At 36.6% G+C, this 20292-nt stretch overlaps 1 protein-coding gene across 1 annotated transcript; it reads left to right on the top strand.

Moving 5' to 3' along the window:
* The first annotated feature begins 16286 nt into the window (after positions 1–16286).
* On the top strand, positions 16287–18623 carry LOC131043399 (probable disease resistance protein At4g27220). The gene has a single exon (XM_057976589.2). The coding sequence runs from the start codon at positions 16287–16289 to the stop codon at positions 18621–18623; it is 2337 nt and encodes a 778-aa protein (XP_057832572.2).
* The last annotated feature ends 1669 nt before the right edge of the window (positions 18624–20292 follow it).

Here is a 20292-nt window from a genome sequence, read left to right as displayed (position 1 = left end):
TACTCCATTAAATTCTCTGGAAATGCAAAATTGTTTTACCAAAGTCAGTAGCTTACTTTGATAATCAGATGCACTGTTGAGGCTCCAATAATGAGGAAACACAATAGACATGGTTTCGAGTAGGTTGTTAGGAGGGAATCTGCTTCTAATTTGTGAGGAAAGATCATATACAATTTTCTTCATAGAAGTAGTTACAGTCTCAACAATCTTGTTGAAATCTTCCTTTGTAACTCTTGTTAGTTTCTTCCTAGGGTGCTTTCCTAGTTCCCTAGGGTCGACCGTGGCATAGAAGTGCATTCGTATCTCAACTCCCCGTACAGTGGCACATACCTCCCCATCTACACCGATTTGTAAAAAGTTATCAGGATTGTTCAAATCTATGAGTGTCTGCCACTTAACAAATTTTTCATCAGATAGTGTTGGTTGATTTTGATAGAGATTGTCGAGGGTCAGGCATGTCATCTTACGTAGTGTAGCGTATTCTGCAATATATAGAGCTCTTTTTTGGGTAGCCTTCATAATATTCCTCATTTCCTCTAGCATGGGCAAAAGAGTTGCTAAAGTTAAGAGTGTCTCTAAATTACTTAACCTACCAAGAAGTTCTGGAAATTTTGGTTGATCTGATTTGTCGTGAGTTGTGTGAAATAGTCCAATAAAGGATGGATATTCTAAAAACACTCGATGCACTGGACCATCCAAAGAGATCCATCTGGTATCATTGTCCTTGAGAAGCTTGTTCCCATCAGTTAATCCATCAGCAAAGTTTTGAAATTCCATAAATCGCTTGGGACTTCGACAGAAGTGTGAGTAGAGCTCTTTGATTAAAATTTCAATTTTTTTAACCGAAGCAAACTTGCTCACAATTCCAAAAGCTAGATTCATTATGTGAGCCATGTAGTGAATTGCAGTAATGTACAGTGCAAATGAAGTTTCAATCTTTGTACAAAGTCTGTTCCTGTGACCTTGCATTACTGAAGCTCCATCTGCTCCAACACAAACCAATTTTTTGGCTACCGTCATGTCATCCATACCTCCATATTCAATTAAACTTCTCTTTACTAGTTGAAATAAATTTTCTACTGTTGCACTCTCCTTCATTTTAGCAACAGATAGTAGATGAGGTTGGCGGGTATGATTCTCTACAGTATAAACATGCGTGCATACCCATGAAGTATTGTCTACTATGGTAACTTCGTCTAAAGAAAATGCAATGAAGTTTGACTCTCTTATTTTTTTCCTGTACATCTTCTTTTTCAACCTTAGCAAGACAACTTGCCCATTCCCATCCATTGTTTACTGACCAGTGTCTATTAGGATAGTTAAAACCTTTCAAAAAGTGTAATAAACCACTAATTGATGGGAAATCTGTCATAGCACGCCCTCTGCTCAAAATATGAAAAACAACTTTTAACTGAACAACTTTTCCCAGTTGTTCTATTTGCATTGCTTTTCCAAAAACAACTTCAATAGAACCTTTAACTTCAGTAGGCTTCGTTTGTAATTTCTCATGAAAATAATACTCTTCGGCATTCCTCACATGCTTAAATTCATCCTTTGTTTTCCATCTTATCACTGATTTTTCAACCCCGTCTATCATTTGTTTTTCATAAACTTTACCCATATGCTTTTCTATGGTGTCAAATTTTAGCTGCAACCTAATTTCCTTGTTATGTTTCCAAGTGCAAATCTTACACCTGCATTCTATTGGAGGCTCGCCTTCAATTGGATTCTCGACTGGTTCAATGAATGGATACTTTGATGCCCAATTAATTTGAAAATTCCTCACTGACATATCCCACTCCCAATCCTTTTTTGATTGTGGTTCACCCTTTTTTTATATGGCTATTCTTTTCCCCTTCCGTGCATTATCATCAATGGCATTATCACCCAAGTCGATTATATCATTTCGGCTAACTTGGGTATCTACCAGATAATCTTCTTCAAGATCATCCTGATCTGAGATATTAGGTTCGCCACCGTCTTCAACATGTGGTGCAGGTGGCAAATTTTGTACTTGTACTTGTGATGATGTACCTTCCTGATTTTCACATCCAATGCCAAAGTACAAAGACAACGTTCTGCTCTTTGTTGGCCTCTCTTGGCCTTCCCCACTTGCAGGTTTCCTACCCCTCTTCCTGTTCAACATCTCCAATGAAATAAAGGCTGCCAAAAAAATATCAATTTGCTAAAGAAGCAATAATAGGCTATAATGTATAATATACCACTTCAAAAATATGATCGCTCACCTTTAGGCTTTAGCTCACTAGCAGTCGCCAATACAGTCAACGACTCAACAACAATGATTTTCCTTGGTCTGAAACTTCGCTATTGATCAGAATTCAGAGCCTAGAACCCACCAGATTGTGTTGAGATATTAAGATAGATCTGATCTTTGCATGTATTTATACCAATCCTTATATGGTGAATTTCGCGGGAATTTAATATGGTATACAAATATTTGGCGAATCCCACGTAACTATAACATGACTTATGTAATTTTCGAGGCGATTATAGGTCGTCCAAATATGACTTATGTAATTTTTGAGGCGATTATAGGTCATCCAAATATGACTTATGTAATTTTCGAGGCGATTATAGGTCGTCCAAATAATAGCCGAATACAATATAGTTGGCGAAAGTTGGGGTGAATGGAGACATGCGTCGGCAAGATGTCAGGTGAATTGGGTCCCCCTGGCTAACAAATCTTCACATGCCTATAGGCGAATTAAGGTCATCTATTAAGGAAACCTCGGAGAGTGTAGGCGAAACAATTAAATTTACCGTGTCCACCATATATTGTATTGGCAAAATCATCGCATAGAAACATTTATTTGCATAAAACATATGGTGATCGAGCCGTGACTATGACGGAAATTGATAATGTTTTGGCGACATGGCCACCCCCAAACAGTACAAAATATTCACCATTTCCGACATGGCCGACGTGAAAAATTCACCATTGACGAATATTCGCCACTAAAGTAAACGCTGCTGCTCACGCACTTATTACAAACAAAATCAACTGAAAACTAACTACAATGTGCCAAAGCACTTGGAGAAATGGAACCTACAATACCCTACTTTAACCAATCAACTTGAAACTACTAAACAAATACAATGTGCCAAAGCACTTGGAGGAATGGAACCTACAATACCCTACTTTAATCAATCAACTTGAAACTTCTAAACAAAACCATTCACATATTGATTAAAGTAGCTTCCCTCCCTAAACAAGGACGAATATTTTTCATGGCTCTGAAACAAAATACAGAGCTGGAAGATGGAGGGCAAAATAAGGACTAGTTGCAAGGAGCCTTGCAACTCACAAACAAGCATACATACCCCAAAAGCTTGATCTGACACATTGCGGATCTTTTCTTTGCTTGTAGCTTGGGCATGTGGCTCTGTAACTTCATGCTTGGCCCCAATCATGGAGAGATATCTAATTGGGCAACCTCTTGATATGGTAAAAATTGAGCCGCCACTGCTAGCCTGCTCAGGTTCAACTATCTCCTCCACCAAAATATCATCATGTTGACCAGATTGAGCCCCACCTAAGCACATGAATCCATCATTGAGGTTTAAACATAAAAAATCAATTATATTTGAGAACATGTGATCATTCAAATCATTATCAACCTTCACATGTTCTACCTCAACCTCATAGTTGTGAAAATCAGAGATATCAATTTTTTTATCTTCATCAATCATCTCTGATCTGTGTTCTTGTTCACTTTGGACAATAATTTCCTACAAGTCATCCTTTTGACTCTCCAAAACTTGAGAGTCTTCACTTGTCTACTCCTAGACTTACACTTGGCATGGCTACAACATGTCCAAATTTCAATAAAAACCTTCCAAATCATCCCAAAATGAATCCTCCTATAATTCTTCTTCACTTTTTTGTAAATTGAGACTGATTTGGGCATTGCTACAGTTCTCTAGGAGGTCTGGAAAAAAGGTTTTGGGAGCAGAACTGAGATCTCCCATTGTCCCATAGTCCTTATGATTTTCCTCCACTAATGTAGGCTCCTCTAGCATGCTCACCATTGGTCCAGGTGAAGAAAGGTCCTCTTCATCCTCAATGAAGGGGGGAAGGTGATCAAAAGAGGTGACCAAATCTTCCTCCTTGCAACATCTTTGTTCTTGTGTGGTGATTTCTTGCAGTAGGTTGCATTCAGGCTCCTCCTTTTGCATCCCTATTTTCTCTATGTTATTTTCATCAGCAACAGACAAGAAATGATTTCTCATCATCTATATGGTCCTATTCTCATGTATGAAAAATAAATATATCTATAACCCTTACATTTCAAACTTATTCGAAGAGAAAAATATTTTTTAGAAAGCTAAAAAAGATTGATGAGTCTGGTCAAATCATATTTTTTGCATATTTCTTCATCACTTAAGAATTGAAAAACTTTGGAAATAACTATTTTTTTTTATAAAAGTGGATGAAACCACTGAAATTATATTAATTTTTTTGTTTTTTACATGTGTCTGGTTCAAAGAGCATTAAAGGGAAAGAACCAGTAAGAAAACCCTTCAGTATTGCTCAAGAAAACATAGGCCTATCTACCCATTACAAAAGCCCATAGGCTCCCCAAAAACCCTCCCAGTTACATAGCCATCCGCATTAGATATAAAGGAAGCTACCTCCACCAACATAGAAGAGAACATACCAAAATAGAACTAGTGCCATCAATCCAGAACCAACACATGTTTCCAAACCTCTGAATAGAATAAAACTCACAACCAGAAAAGAACCTATGATAAGTGAACCTGCTAGCACAAAAATGGTGAGCAAACATATTGCAATCCAAATAAGAAGAAGAGAGGGATGTTGAAGACCTCGAGGAAGAATAATAAGACCGAGCTATAAGGTAATCCAAAGCAACAACCAAAGAAATAGCAGTGGGATGAGAAACCATCTGAAACACCAAGCTATCTGCAATTTCCAGTTCCTCAAAAACAGCCACCAACCACCAATTTTAACAAGTACTCTCCAAAGAAAACAGAGAATTTTGTGTTAGTAAAAAACTAATGCAAAAGAAAGAATGAATACCATGACTACAAGCCTCCATGAATATAAATAGAAGAAGAGATATCAAAAACATGATTAGCCCTCTGAATCAAGAAAAGGCAGCTCACAAGAAAATGAGCAAAAAATGCAGGAGCTCAGCGGATAATGACCAACCAATGATGAAGCATAATCATGTAGAAGAACACAACCTCATCGCACATCACCCCCAATTATGAAAAGAGAAACTCACAAAGGATATGAACAAACACGACATTGGGTGACAATGGAATGATGAGGCCAGCGCAACCAATCCACACTCATGACCCAAACCCCTGCCAAATAACCACCATGCCCACACCACAAAATCTAATGAGTTAATGATTGCCAAATAATGCAGAAGATCAAACACCATAGAAAACCATTATTACTTGACACCATTCGTCAGAGAAACTAAGACATGTCATCAAATGAGCCCGAGTCACCCACCAATAAAATAACAACAAATGAAACCCAGGCCCAAACCAAACAACTGATTAAAACATACTTTGGACATAGCAGAATTCCCCCAATCACCAAACAATAAAAAAGACCGAGGCACAAAAGAAATGCAAGAAACATAAGGTACCAGCCAAGCAAAAGTAGCCCCTTCACCCTCCATGATCAATGAGGAGATACTATCGAATATACCCACAACAAAGATGTTGCCATAAGGCAGGACAACATCCTCCCTGTAGCCATATGTGAAAGAAAAACCACACCTAGCAGGGAGAAGGAAGAAGAATACAACACAATTGTACAGAAAGATGAAAGATAACACACTAGCAAGAGAAGCCACAACATCCTCCAGGCTCCATGAGGAAATTCTAACTGAAAATATCAACAACAAAGATATTGTCATAAGGAGCAACACCCTCATTGCTGATATTTGCGAAAGAAAACCACATCCAACATAGAAAATGAGGAAGGCTTCCAAGTAAGACCCAATTCCCGCTAAGAGAGATGCCTAATGCAAGAGGCTGGAATGTCCGAAGGAAGAACCTCTAAGAAATCAGCACCCTCAGCAATAGCCCTATTAGCCAAAAAATTCGCAATGACATTGATCTCCCTGTAACAATGAGAGATGGAGAAGGTGGAAAAACACTTCAATTGCACAAGAATGCGCTCTAACAAATACTATAAATGCCAAGAGGTACATTTTTTGGCAACAACCGCTTGAAAAACCAACATTGAGTCTCCTTCAATAACAATGTCTTTAATATTCAAAGAGATAGCGAGATCAAGACCAAAGGATAATGCTTGAAATTCGGGTACATTATTAGAACCCTGACCAATATATTTTCCCACATCTTTGATAATCTTAGAAGAATGATAAAAAATGACCACTCCAATACCAGACCTTCCCGGATTTCCCTTAGAAGCCCCATCAAAATTGAGCTTGAAGGCAAACTGGGGGGGAGGCCTCCATTTGGCCATCCTACGCTTAACAAGAAAAGATAAACTAGTTGATATAGCCCCATGACAGGGCACTAGACGAAGAGAACCCCATTTCCAAGTGACCCAATTATCCTAGTGAGAAAAAGACCTCAGGTGATCTAAATTTTTATGGATGTAAGAAAGCACCACCTCACAAATGGAGGATTGAACCTTGCCAAAAACTTCATCATGTGAAATAGATTTATGCTTAAAAATCCTAGAATTCCTTTCTAGCCAGAGATTCCAGACCACAAGAGATGGTGCCACAATCCAAAGAGATGAATAAAAAGAAGATGATTACAACCAGGGCCATGCCATGAAGTGAGAGAAAAGATTAGGACTAAGAGAAGAAGACCAACCAAGCATCCCAAAATGTCAATACCAACACTCATGAGCAAAAGGACAAAGCAGAAAAATATGATCCATTGTTTCCATACAATATCCACAAAAAACACAAGGGAAAACCATTGTAATCCCAAGCCTATCCAGTCGCATCCCAGTGAGAACTTTATCCTGGACTGCCAACCAAGCAAAAGACCCTACTTTAGGAAGACAAGCCGGATGCCAAAATAGTTTAGTAAGCCAGGAGAGGGAGGTCGGGGAAGCTTGAGACAAAGCATTATACCCTTCTTTTACTGAATAAGCACCTGAGGCACTCTTAGTCCATACCAAGGAGTCCTCCTTATCTTGAAATACAAGAGGTTTTTTTTGAAGTTCTTCCATAAAAGCAAGTCTAAGATCATTATCAATGGGCAAGGGAGGAATATCCTTCCATTTAGCTACTAAATATGGACCTGTAGAAATAATATCAAAATAATCTACAACAAAAGCCCCCCAAAGATCCGATAAAATACTAGGCAAAGGGGACCAATCCCGAATAGTTGAAAGAGCGGGATGATCATTCCAGACTTCATCCCAAAACCGGGCCTTCTTCCTATTATGAACAACCCAAGAAAGGTGTGGTAAAATAACCATCCTTCAAGAAACCAGAAAGTTCCAAAATGCAGAACCCTTTGGGAGAGATGTAGCTGTAAAAATCCTTTCTCGAGAAGCTTCCCTTAAATACTAAACAAGCATAATGGAAGCCCATTTACTTAAAGGGTCTGCATATAACTTCCACACCAGTTTATCCCCCAAGGCCTTATTCTGAGCTACTAAATCATGAATACCCGCACCTCCCAGTTCTTTAGGACAATAGATTTTGTCCCATGTAAGAAGAGGAATCTTCTTTCTACCCCCCACATTATCATTCCAAAGAAAGGACCTAAGGGAAATCTTAATGTCCTTAACAACTTTAGGGGGGGGCCTTCAAAATAGACAACAAATATGTAGAGATGGCATTCGAAACTAATTTAATTAAAAGAATCTTACCGGCCATCGTAAGCCACTTGTGATTCCAGGAAGATATTCTGGAAGTGATCACATGAACAACTTTATCCCAAAAGGAGGTCTTTTCAAAGCCCAGAAAAAAAAGGAATGCCAGATACTTGCAAGGAAAGGTCCCTACTTGAAAGCTCCAAAAGTGGACAAGTCTATTTCTAACTAGAGGAGAGACATTCACAAAGAAAACCTTAGACTTCTGGTTATTAACCTTCTGACCAGAAAATGCAACATAATCAGAAATAATTTTCTTTATAACTCTAGCTTCCCTCAAAGAGGCATTAAGATTTTGTAATTTCAAGAATTATGGGTCAAATCATATTTTTGGCATATTCCTTAATCATTTAAGAATTAAAATACTTTGGAAATGACTATTAAGTCTTTGTAATTTTAAGAATCATGTTCCTTTTGTGCATAATAGTGGCTAGAAATGACTAAAAAAAGGCCATGGCTAGTAATAAAATTACAAATAAGTGGTTGGAAATGAAATTCACAAGAAAACACTTTGCTATCATATGTGAGCATTCTTCCTTGCTCATAGTGGTTACTTCTTCTTTTATGGATCTGCTTGTGAGAAAATATAAACACAAATATTGTAAAAACTAAATCATAGTGTCATAGAAATTACAAAAATATAATTAATTATATATTTTTTTTTCAATAAAAGTGGATTATTCCACTAAACTTTTTTATTAATATTTTTTATTTTTTACACAGGATTCAAAGAGCATACTAGAGGAAAGAACCTTGGGAAGAAAACCTTCGTTCACAGCTCATTAAATAAACCTATAGTATCTAACGGATCAATTTATACACCCCGCCCAAAACCACATACAAAATGTGGTCACAACACATATAATATCAGTTTTGCATAGAGCCCATATGACAATTTGCCAAAAAAACCCATCAGATAATTTTCAAATGTAGACTCCATAGCTGTTATCAATGGAAGAAGACACAATTTTCCAAAGCCCTATGCCAAATCCCATGAGCCAAAAACCTTCCTGCCAAAAAAGAAGTATCAAAAAACCTTTGAAAAAACACTATTATATCAAATACCATGACCTCAAACTCTTCTCTAGACAACGAACATGAATACTTGAAATAAAAGGGGAAAGCGTGAATAATTATCATCATAAAATTTTACATTGATGTTACTCAACAAAATCATATGACTATTGCTGCAAACCTTCCCATACCCTAGAAGGAATTTTCTCAAAACTCACCTCTCGCTGATTAGCATTGCTATCAATGGCTAAATTTGCCAAATAATCTGCAATCTTATTAACTTCTCTGTAACAATGAGATACCAAGAAAGATTCAAACAATTCTAATTTTTGTAAAATGGGATCAAGTATATACTGAAAATTCCAACAATTCGATTTCTTTTTCATAACACATTGAGTAATCACCATAGAATCACCTTCAATTATTAAGTCCTTAATTCCCAAAGAGATTGCCATATCCAATCCAAAAGACAAAGCATGAAATTCTGCATAATTGTTAGTTTTAAAACCAATAGCATGACACTTAGCTCAAAAAATTTGCATTGTGATCACAAATTACCATGCCTACCCCAACCAACCCAGGGTTACCATGAGAGGCCCCATCAAAATTCAGTTTAAAGTGCCCCTACGGAGGAGGTTTCCATCTAGCAGAGCATCTCTTACCTATTGCATCATTCTTTTTTAAAATTGACCCATGAGAGGGTAAAACTAATAGCAGCTTCCAAACTCTAGTAACTCTACTATCCCAGTGTGAAAAAGAAGTAAGATTTTCCAAATTCTTATAAATAAATGATAAAGCAACCTCAAAGATTGAAGACTCAATTTTTAATAGAACCTCAGACAGACCTTATTTTTTTAAATATCATGTTGTTTCTCTCTAGCCAAACATTCCAAATCACAATAGATGGAGATATGATCCAAAGGCATGCATAAAAAGATGAGGCAAACATAAAGGGCCAAGATCTAAAATGGGAAATGAGATCCTTACCAATAACAAAGGATATATTTAACTTCTCAAACAACCACTGCCAACATTCATAAGCATAATCACAATGTAGGAATAGGTCTGAAGAAGATTCCAAATTTTTGTTACAAAGGACACAAGGGAAAACAATAGTAATACCAAACCTGTCTAGTCTCATACCTGTAAGGACTCTGTCCTAAACTGCAAACCAAGCAAAGGCTCTAGCTTTGGGAAGACAAGCCGAATGCCAAAACAACTTATAAGGCCAAGAAGATAAATCTTTAGCAACCATAAGAGAGTTGTAACCATCTTTAACAGTGTACTTACCAGAAATATTCTTTGTCCAAATAAGTTCATCCTCAGAATCAGAAAGAAATACAATTCTATCCCCCAAAATCTTTTCAAAATCTAATTTCATGCTTTGATCAACATCTAAGAAATCAATCGGCTTCCATCTAGCTAGCTTAAGGGGTCCACTAGTCACAATTTCAAAATAATCTGCTACAAAAACACCCCAAAGGGAGGAAAGAACAGTGATCAGAGGAGACCAATCCCTAATATTCACCAAAGGTGTGTGTCCATTCCATACTTCATCCCAGAATCTAACCTTTCTACCATTATGAACAATCCATGAGAGATGAGGCAAAATAACTGATCTACATTTACAAAGGAAAATCCAAATAGCAGAACCCGAAGGCAAATTTGAGACTTTAAAAATGTACTCTCACGGTCCATTATTTAAATATTTGACAAACATAATCTATGCCCATAAGGAGCTAGGCTTGTCATATAATTTCCAAACCAACTTAGCACCTAAGGCTAAATTCTGATTCTCTAGACTCCGAATTCATGTTCCCCCAAGTTCCTTAGGCAAACATACCTTATCCCATGCAACTAAAGGGAGTTTCTTCTTGCCATCTTTATTATTGTTCCAAAGAAAATCTCTAAGAGTATCCTGTAAACTAACAATGGTTGCTTTTGGAGACTTCAAAACAGACATGAGATATATGGGAACAACATTCAAAACAGACTTGATGAGAACAATTTTACCCGCCAAAGTTAAACATCTATGATTCCATGAGAGAATTCTTTTAGAAATGACCGAAATAATCTTATCCCAAAAACCAATCTTATCCTGTTTAACAAAGAAAGGAATCCCAAGGTAAGTACATGAAAGATTTCCAGTCTCAAATCCCCAAAAGGATTTCAACCTATGCTGAACCAGTTGTGATGTATTAAGGAAAAAAATCTTTGATTTATCACCATTCACTTTCTGTCCAGAAAATGATGCATAATTTTGTATTATTCCTTTAATCACTTTTGCCTCAACTAATGAAGCATGTCCAAATAATAGAGTATCATCTACAAAGAGACAATGAGAAATACTTTGGGGAATATTTTGAATCCTTATACCTTTCCAAAGCCCCCCCACTTTAGCAGCCCTAATAGCCCAACTAAAGGTTTCAGCTAGGAGAGTAAACAAAAAGGGAGAAAGGGGATCTCCCTGTCTCAAACCCCTAGAGGAAGTGACAAAACCACAAGGAGAACCATTAATTAAAACCGAGAATCTTGCAGAAGAAAAAAATGCACGAATCCATTTGACCCAGGCCTTGGAAAAACTTAACTTCTCAAGAACAACACATAAGGCCCCCCACTCTACTCTATCATAAGCCTTCATCATGTCTAGTTTAAGTATCATGGTCGGGGTTCTTTGGGTGGAAATAGAATGTAGCACCTCATGTGCTACAATTGCACCCTCTGTTGTCTCCCTTTTGGGAACAAAACCACCTTGCTCCAATGAAATGATCCTAGGTAGAATTTTTGCCAACCTAAGGAAAATTGCCTTTGTAAATATCTTATACAAAGTGTTACATAAAGCAATGGCGCGGAAGTCAGCAAAAGTCTCAGTATCCTCTTTTTTAGGAATAATTGCAATCATTGTAGTATTAAGTTCTTTTAAAATGGACCTATTTCTCCTAGATTCCTCGAGAGCCAATAAAACATCATTTCTCACAAAATCCCAACATTTGTGAAAAAATAAAGGAGTAAAACCATCTAGTCCCGGGGCTTTATCCAGATTCATGGCAAAGACAACACTCTTAACTTCTTCTAAGGAAAAGGGAGACATCAACATCTTATTGTCTTCCAAAGATACTAAAGGAGGAATATTAGATATAATATCATTGTTGAGATTTCCATTTTCTGAAGATAATAATGACTTAAAAAACCTAACTGCCTCTGAAGCAATGTCCTCTGGCTCTTCAATAAATTCTCATTCTGACACTGAATACAAGATATCCTATTCTTACATCTTTTAATCTTAGTTGAAGAATGAAAAAATTTTGTGTTCCTGTCACCATTTGAAAGCCATAATTCTCTAGATTTTTGTCTCCAATAGATTTCCTCTCTAGCTAACACCTCCTCAAGTTGTAATTTTAGTGACTTCAATTCATAAAAAACTTGTGGCACCATACCATGTTGAAGCACTTGAGTATTAAAACACTCAATCATATCTTGAATCCTTTGTTTCTCTTGAAAAATGTTCTTAAAATGTGAGATATTCCATTCCCTAATATTCAATTTCAAATAACTTAACTTCTTAGCAATTTGAAACATACAGGACCTAGAACAAAAAGGAGCAAAATTCCACCATTTCATAAGCAGAGGCAAAAAGGAAGAATCCCTAAACCACATGGGCTCAAATTTAAATGGAGACTTAAAAGAAGCCCTATCCTCAATAACTGAAAGGGAAATTGGAAAATGATCAGAACCTGAGACCGGTAGAATAGAGTAAAATAATTCAAAATCTGAATCAATCCAATTCTCAGATAACAAAAACCGATCTAATCTCTCAGCAATCTGAGAAAAATCCCTTCTCATGTTTGTCCATGTGAAAACCCCATTCTGAGACTTACAATAAAAAAGGCTCATATCAAAAATGAAATCCCCAAAGTCATCCATAATCCTTTTATTAGGGAAAACACCTCCTCTTTTCTCATCTAAATCAGTGATAGCATTAAAATCACCCCCGAAGATAATAAAGGAACCATGTTTTAAGGGAGAAGAAATCCTCTTTAATTCACCCCATAACTTACTCTTCCCTTGAATTCTTGATGGAGCATAAATGTTAAAAAGCCAGAATTTAACCTTCGAAATCTTGCTTATAACTAAAGCCAACATCCAATTTGTAGTAGATGCCACTAACTGTACCTCAATATTATAATTATTCCAAAGCAGTGCCAAACCTCCTGAAGCACCACAAGCCGGAGAAGAAAGAAAATTCCACCTTCTCCAAGATGAAAAAACCAAATCAGCGAACTCCTTTGACAACTTTGTTTCTTGCAACATAAAAATATCACACTTAATTAAGTCCATTTGGGACTTAATTAAGCATCTCTTGTTAGGGGCATTTAAGCCCCTAACATTCCAAGAAATAATTCTCATTGTCCTCGAGGGGAGGCCGAAGCTCCCCTCTCCCCATTAATCGGAGAATTTTTTCTTTCCCCAAAGCAACCTTGCAAATTACGTTTCACAGCCCCTGATCTTGTCACAGGTGGACTAGTCACAAATCTTTTACTCCTCTTTCTTTTTACACTTATAGGAGTTAGGCATGTTTTCTTGGGCCTACCAAGAGAGACCGAATGCCTCCCTTGCCCACCAGCAAGAGAAAGGGACAAAGTCTTTTGAATTCCAGCATCAATTTCCATTTGAGTCTTAAGATTATTTGGAGGCCTACCTCTCCTAGGAGAAACCACCGATGGTGAAAAAACCGGAGTTGTTTGGACAATTGGTAAACTCTTGCATGACTTTGGAGAAGCCAGGATAAATGGATTATCTTCAAAACCCAACTCTATTGTAGCCAAAACCGCAAAAGGATTAGCAGATGCAGAAATTGGAAGGGTCGAGTTTATACCCCCCAAATCATTCTCAATTGAACAAACAACTCTATCAGTAATACCCTCATCCATTTGATGTGCATGATTGTTAAAAATATCATGTACTTGTTGAACCAAATTCTCATCTAGCATAATAACGGGGACAACCTCTGACGGATTACTATTCCCTAAGGAAGATTCATTAGCCATATTAATTTCAACATTCAAAGGGGAATTATTAGACACCAAATTCTTAATTTCCTGAACTAAAGAAGCATCATTAGGAAAACTTATGGTAGGTACTTGTTTAATAGTTTCCATATCGACCACTGCATTTTTATCTAAATTCACATTCTTTGAAGAAACCAAAACCTCCTTTTGAATGCATGAAGACAAATTATTGTCCTTACCCTTTGTGTGATTATTTGGCATCTTATGGCAATCTATCATCAATGGGTGGTCTACTCCATTCATTGGGGGATTACCATCCACTATACCCCCATTATTAGAAAATGTCTTCAGTAAAGACGAAAGTGAGACCGAACCCGAAGTGTGATCATTTGGTTTCCCAGAACTATGACACAATGGATTATTTTCAAGATTAATGTGACCTGTTTCTACCAATTTATGCGAAGAGACATTTCCACATCCTTCAATCGAAGGTCCCGCCGACAAACTATCTTTATTAAGGGATTTAGGGATAGAGTCAACAACCTGCTGGTTTTTCTTAAAATCCAAAAGTAAAGGAGCATCCAAAAGTAAAGGAGACTTAAGAAGCTCCGTGAATGTGTGTTGCTTCTGGATTAATAATATAATAATATTATTAAAGTTCATTTGAAATTTTTATAATGAATTGTGTAAATTCTTATGAAGAATTGCATTCCTTACAACTTTCCAAAACCATCGTAGAGAAAACTAACTTCCAATTGATTATATACCAAATCCAACACTAAATTACTTTATTAAAATAAATAAACTTAAATTTTCTAAGAAGATTTCCATCCCATGCATGAGTCAAATAAAAGAATTACCAGATTTGGTAGAAGAAATAAATGTCAAATATAAGAAATTGAATTTTTATTGTTATCAATATTAAGTATCATTCTTCATATACTTTGAGATTAGACACATTCTAAACTTTGACTTGTTTAGATAGCTCATCTTAAACCACATTAATAACGTTTAATAAGAAGAGTCCTATTAAAACAATGAGTTTGATTTTGATTGAACAAAATTATTTTCCAATTTGATGGATAGACAATAAGTTGGACCAGGCCTGGAATTTGACAGGCAAAATGGTCGTTTTCCCACTTTTGAACCGTATTTGACAGCGTAAAAAATTAGTAGAACGTATGCATTGACATGCTATTTTTTTCACAAACCGTATATATGACACTTAAAATTATTAATAAGCCGTAAAATATTATAATAGATCATATATATTGATATATATTATTTTACAATGTTTATTATAAATATATGAATTTATTTAGAATATTTTAAAATGGTAGGATTAAGATATAATTGTTTCTAATTTTATATTACTTTTATATGAATGTTTAGCATGTTTTTTCTTATATAAATTTAGAAACTTTGTCAATTTATTTTTTAATATTTTTTAAAGATTGTCTTAAATATCAATATAGAAACTTCTAACAATTGAAATGATAAGATATAATTATTTCCGCTTTTTTAAAATATTGTAATAAAAAAATCTAAAATGATTTCTATTTTTATAATAAACAAGATTTTTGGGTTGAATTTAGAAACTTACGAGTAAATTTAAGATTTTTTTAGTGCATTACTAATTTATCATTGTTTTTTAAATTTTTACATTTTTTTGATGGAATTATTTCTTTTCACTTCAATTGAATAAAAAACTTATAATAAACTATTCACAAATTTAAAAAAATTGACACTTGACATTTTTTGAAAAACGTAAAACGAAAGGCATTTAAATTATTAAACCGTCATTAAAAAATTCATGACAGGCAGGGGTGGCCGTCAAATTCCAGGCCTGAGTTGGACTGAGCTTTATTCTCCCTCCCGTTCGAAATTTTCAATTGCAACACAGACGGGAAGTGCAGAAAATTGCAAGGGTGACGTAAGTTGGACTGAGCTTTATTCTTCCTTCCCTTCGAAATTTCCTCAAGCATGGCTTTCAGTAGTCATTTTAGTGGCAGAGCCGGCTGGCCCTCGTTCACGACTAGACGACCAAAGAAGCTAAGTGCCTGTCATTTTAGTGGCAGAAAAAACAATAACAAAATCTTCAATAAGCAAAGGGAGTCAAATCTATAGACGAACTCTGTGACATCAAATCTCTTTTTCATAGACTTCGAACCATGAGTAGATGTTGAGTGATGATCCGCCTGGTTAAACTGAGTTGTTTCTGTAAGTTATTTGTAAGATCTTTCTACTCTTTCCTAGCGTTTGCTTTTCAGACGAACCAGCAGATTACTCTGCTTCTCTGGCAAGAGCTTTAGCTGCTATTGGTTGTATTCCCCTTGCCTTCCCTGAGAAACAAACTTTCATTGGAATTTCAATTTTCTGTCTAAGGTGCCCCCAAAATGGGTGATCCTGGCTTCATACCTGGAATGATTGGTTACACCATTCATTTGGCTGCAAGTCAGGTTATTCAATACATTAATGTTGCCATCAGATGCAAGAAAGAGTTGGACGCTCTCAAAGCCCTGCTTCTCAAAATTCAAGTAATGAACATGGAAATGCAACGATGTAGAAAAGCTTTGAACTCTGGCAGAGTGAGTATATCCTCTGACCCTCCTTTGCCCTTCGCGGTCAACAGTTGGTTGAACGAATTGAATGCTCTTCTGGATGAAGCATCTGATTTGGCCCAGCACTGCAACGTACAATCATACTGGCATCTCTTTCCTCGTTACAGAACGAGCAGAAAGATTAGGCGACTCATTGAAAATGTGGAAAAGCATTTAACTTCAACGCCTTCCATTGCTTTTCTGCATCAACTACAGCAGCATGTGACAAATCGGCAAGTGCTTGAGCAGATTAAAGAAAGAACGGATTCTCTTAATCTGCATACTTCAGCACTTACCGGCACATTTGGAGATCTCTTTTCATCTAATTCTTCAGCTGCCCCAAACACGAAGTATATTGAGGAGGCAATCATTGTCGGACAAGATTCTTCATCAATCAGAATGAAGGAGCTAATCGATTCAGAGCAGCACAAAAACGTGTCTCGTTTCGGCCTTGTGGGGAAAGGCGGGGCCGGTAAGACGCTACTGCTCAAACGAGTCTTTAACTGTGACAAGGTACAGAGTCTCTTTTGCAATGACTTGATGCTTTGGCTTACTGTTTCGCAAAATCCATCTTCCAGTGCTCTCAGAAAGGAGCTTGTCAAACAAATAGCTCTTAAAGCAAATCAAAGACCGGACAGTACACATGAAGACCATGTGAAAACTTGGTTGAATGAAAGCATGAGAAAACACAAGTTTGCTCTGTTTTTAGATGATGTTTGGGAAACAAGCGCAACATCATTGTTAGAGGAGCTGTGTGTTACTCATTCTCCACTCCACAACTCAAACATCATCATTGCCACTTCCAGAAGTAGGAGTGTGCTCTCGCAGTTGGGTGTTCCGACTCCATCAATCATCCAAATGCAAGACTTGACTGAGGATGACAGCTGGAGATTGTTTTCTTTCCATGCTTTTCCACACAGCGATGGAATTTTGCCCATGAGCATTGATCAAGAAATAGCGAGGCGCGTTTGCAGGGAGTGCGGAGGGCTTCCATTAGCCATCAAAGTAGTCGGGCAGGCAATGGCAGGCATCTCTGAGTCAAATGAATGGGAATTCGCACTCCAGAGGTTGCAGAACGATGTTACACACTCGCTTTCAAGCAGGTTGAGATTAAGCTACAATGCTTTGGCCAATTTACCAGGCTATGGCGTTTCCTTGCAGTTGTGCTTCCTCTGCCTCGCCGCTTTCTACGAAGGCGAAGTCATTCATACTGGAATTGCTATTAAGTACTGGATTGGAGAAGGGTTAGTGGTCGGGCCGGATCCTCTACAAATTGGGGAGATATACATCAAACTGTTTGCAGACCGATGCCTTATTGAACCAATCTATAAGGATCAGGATAGAAAGGTGATCAATTTCAGGGTACATAACGTATTGCACCATTTCTTAGCACACCAAATTGCTAAAAAGGAAGAGAAATGCTTGTTTCAGGCACACAAAGGTTTAGGAGAGTTTCCCGCTGATGACTGTGGGGGACACATCAGAATTTCATTAAGGGACAACAATTTGACTAAGGTTCCAAAGGCATTCGGAGCTCCCTATATCCGCTCCTTGTTACTGGCTGGTAATACTACTTTGAAGGAAATTCCAAAGGAAGTAATTAGTAGTATGACCACTCTCAGGGTCCTGGATTTGTCACGGACTGCCCTCCAGTCTTTGCCAAAGAACGTGGGATGTTTGAAGCATTTAGTTTCCCTCATATTATGCTCTGTGCCAATCAAGAAACTACCCTACTCTGTCGGTACCCTCAGAAAGCTTCAAATATTAGATCTTTATCGATCTGATATTACAGAACTCCCATACAGCATTTCTAAGTTGACTTCCCTACAACTTCTGAATGTTCCTTCTTGTCAAAACCTTCAGTGCATCCCTTATGGGATCTCAAACCTTAGGTCTCTGAAGTACCTGAACACAGGCGGTTCTCGAAATATAGGGTGGAATAAGTGCAGGAGAGGTCGGCTTTCACTTAATGATTTGGGCACCCTAAACCAACTCAAAAGGTTAGGGCTTACAAATAATGGTGAAATAATTCGAGAAGGAATGCTCGGAAGCATGAAGCAGATGGATTCTCTTTATTTAGATCTGACAGATACGGAAAAGCTACCCAGTGACATGAAGCCATATCAAAATTGAGGAAACTCTGGTTAGTATGTCCTCACTTACTCCAAATAGAAGATTCATTTTGTGAATTTCAAAATTTGGGCTACATCTCCTTGTTCAACTGTGGCAAGTTGAAACAACTACCTCCGTTGTAGAAGCTTGAGAATTTGAAGCATTTACAGATTATTGCCTGTCGCAACATAGAAGTTGCCAGAGGAGTTTGGCAAGGAAGGAGCTTTTCCCAAGCTAGAGGTATTTTCAGTGGTGGAGATGCAAAAGATAGAACAGCTGCCTATAGTGAAAGGAGCACTGCCTTCACTCAAAACATTGACAATAATGAAGTGTGAGGCATTGCAGAGGATACCAGAGTGTTATTGGGATTTGAAGAGTGTGGAGAAGATAAGAGTGTATGGATGTTCAAATGTTCAACTTGTTATGGCAGAGGAGGAAAACTTTATCAAAACAAAGAGTCAGGTGCAAACAGTAACATTATCTACCACAGAAACTGAGACATGGGAAAAGCGCTACAATGATATCCTTTGTCGAGGTGAACATATTTCTTACGGTGAATTTTGGTGCAATGAGATGTTTCAATTTTTGGATGAAATTAATCGATATTGGTCTCTATATGATTTGTGTCCAAATTATGTTATATAACAAAAATTTAATCTTATGGTCAATATAAGTTGCATATTATCGTAATATTTGTTTGTATTTGATCAAGATAGGCCATCTCTTTGTGCCTTTAGAAGTTGGTTAGTTTGGATGGTTTTGCTATGTTAGTAGTTTTTATTATTGGCTTTGTCTCAAGTTTAGTCTGTGTTAGTGGTTTTTTTTTGTTAGTGAACCCTCCTCATGCATTCTAGGTGGTACTTTTATGTGGTTTTGTAATACTCTGTGGTATAGGCCTATATTGATTTTTATAAATTAGAACAAAATATTCAAAAAATGAACAAATATGTGATACACATTTTTTTCAAATGTTTCAAAAAATATTGTAAGTTGGTCTTTATATGTTTTAGGTCAAAATAATGGTATATAAATATATACTATTATATAATTATTTGACAATTTTTTTTTCAATAGCTTAAAAAGCTTCTATCATTTTTTTATATTATATTATTTTTCATATATATTATAAATTTATAATTAAATGTTTATTTTAATTTTTCATTTTTTTTATACATTATGTTAGTGAGGATTAGTTCACAATTTTAGGTTAATAGATTGATTCGTGTAACATGACCTAAAGTATATTATTCAAAATGTATCTATCTCACTTTAAATCTATCTTTTATGAAGATAAGTTGCATTTCGTCAATTTATAAATTCAAAAAGATTGAGTTTATTAAATGACTAAGAACAATCATTTATAGATAGACCTAGGTCATCAATAAGACATTTGGGAATCATCTACAAATAGGAAATCACAACACAAAAATACTATTTGATTATAGAGAACTTTAAAGTCTCATCTTTGTACATCATTACCTAGTATCTTCTTCCTGCATTCCTTGTGTGTCTAGGAAATTGTACAACAAGCTTCTAAGGGCTTGACTTGCAATTGCAACAAGCCGAGGTTTTTTTCCTCTCAGCCCAAAGCAAGCACTATGATACTTTTTTGCACAAGTCATTTTAAATTACAAGTCAAAATATATAGGTATACCAATCTCAAAGAATACATTAGTGTTATGGCATGTTA

This window comes from Cryptomeria japonica, chromosome 5 (assembly GCF_030272615.1).
Source record: "Cryptomeria japonica chromosome 5, Sugi_1.0, whole genome shotgun sequence".
Classification (NCBI taxonomy): domain Eukaryota; kingdom Viridiplantae; phylum Streptophyta; class Pinopsida; order Cupressales; family Cupressaceae; genus Cryptomeria; species Cryptomeria japonica.
This window is presented reverse-complemented; position numbering and strand designations above follow the sequence as displayed.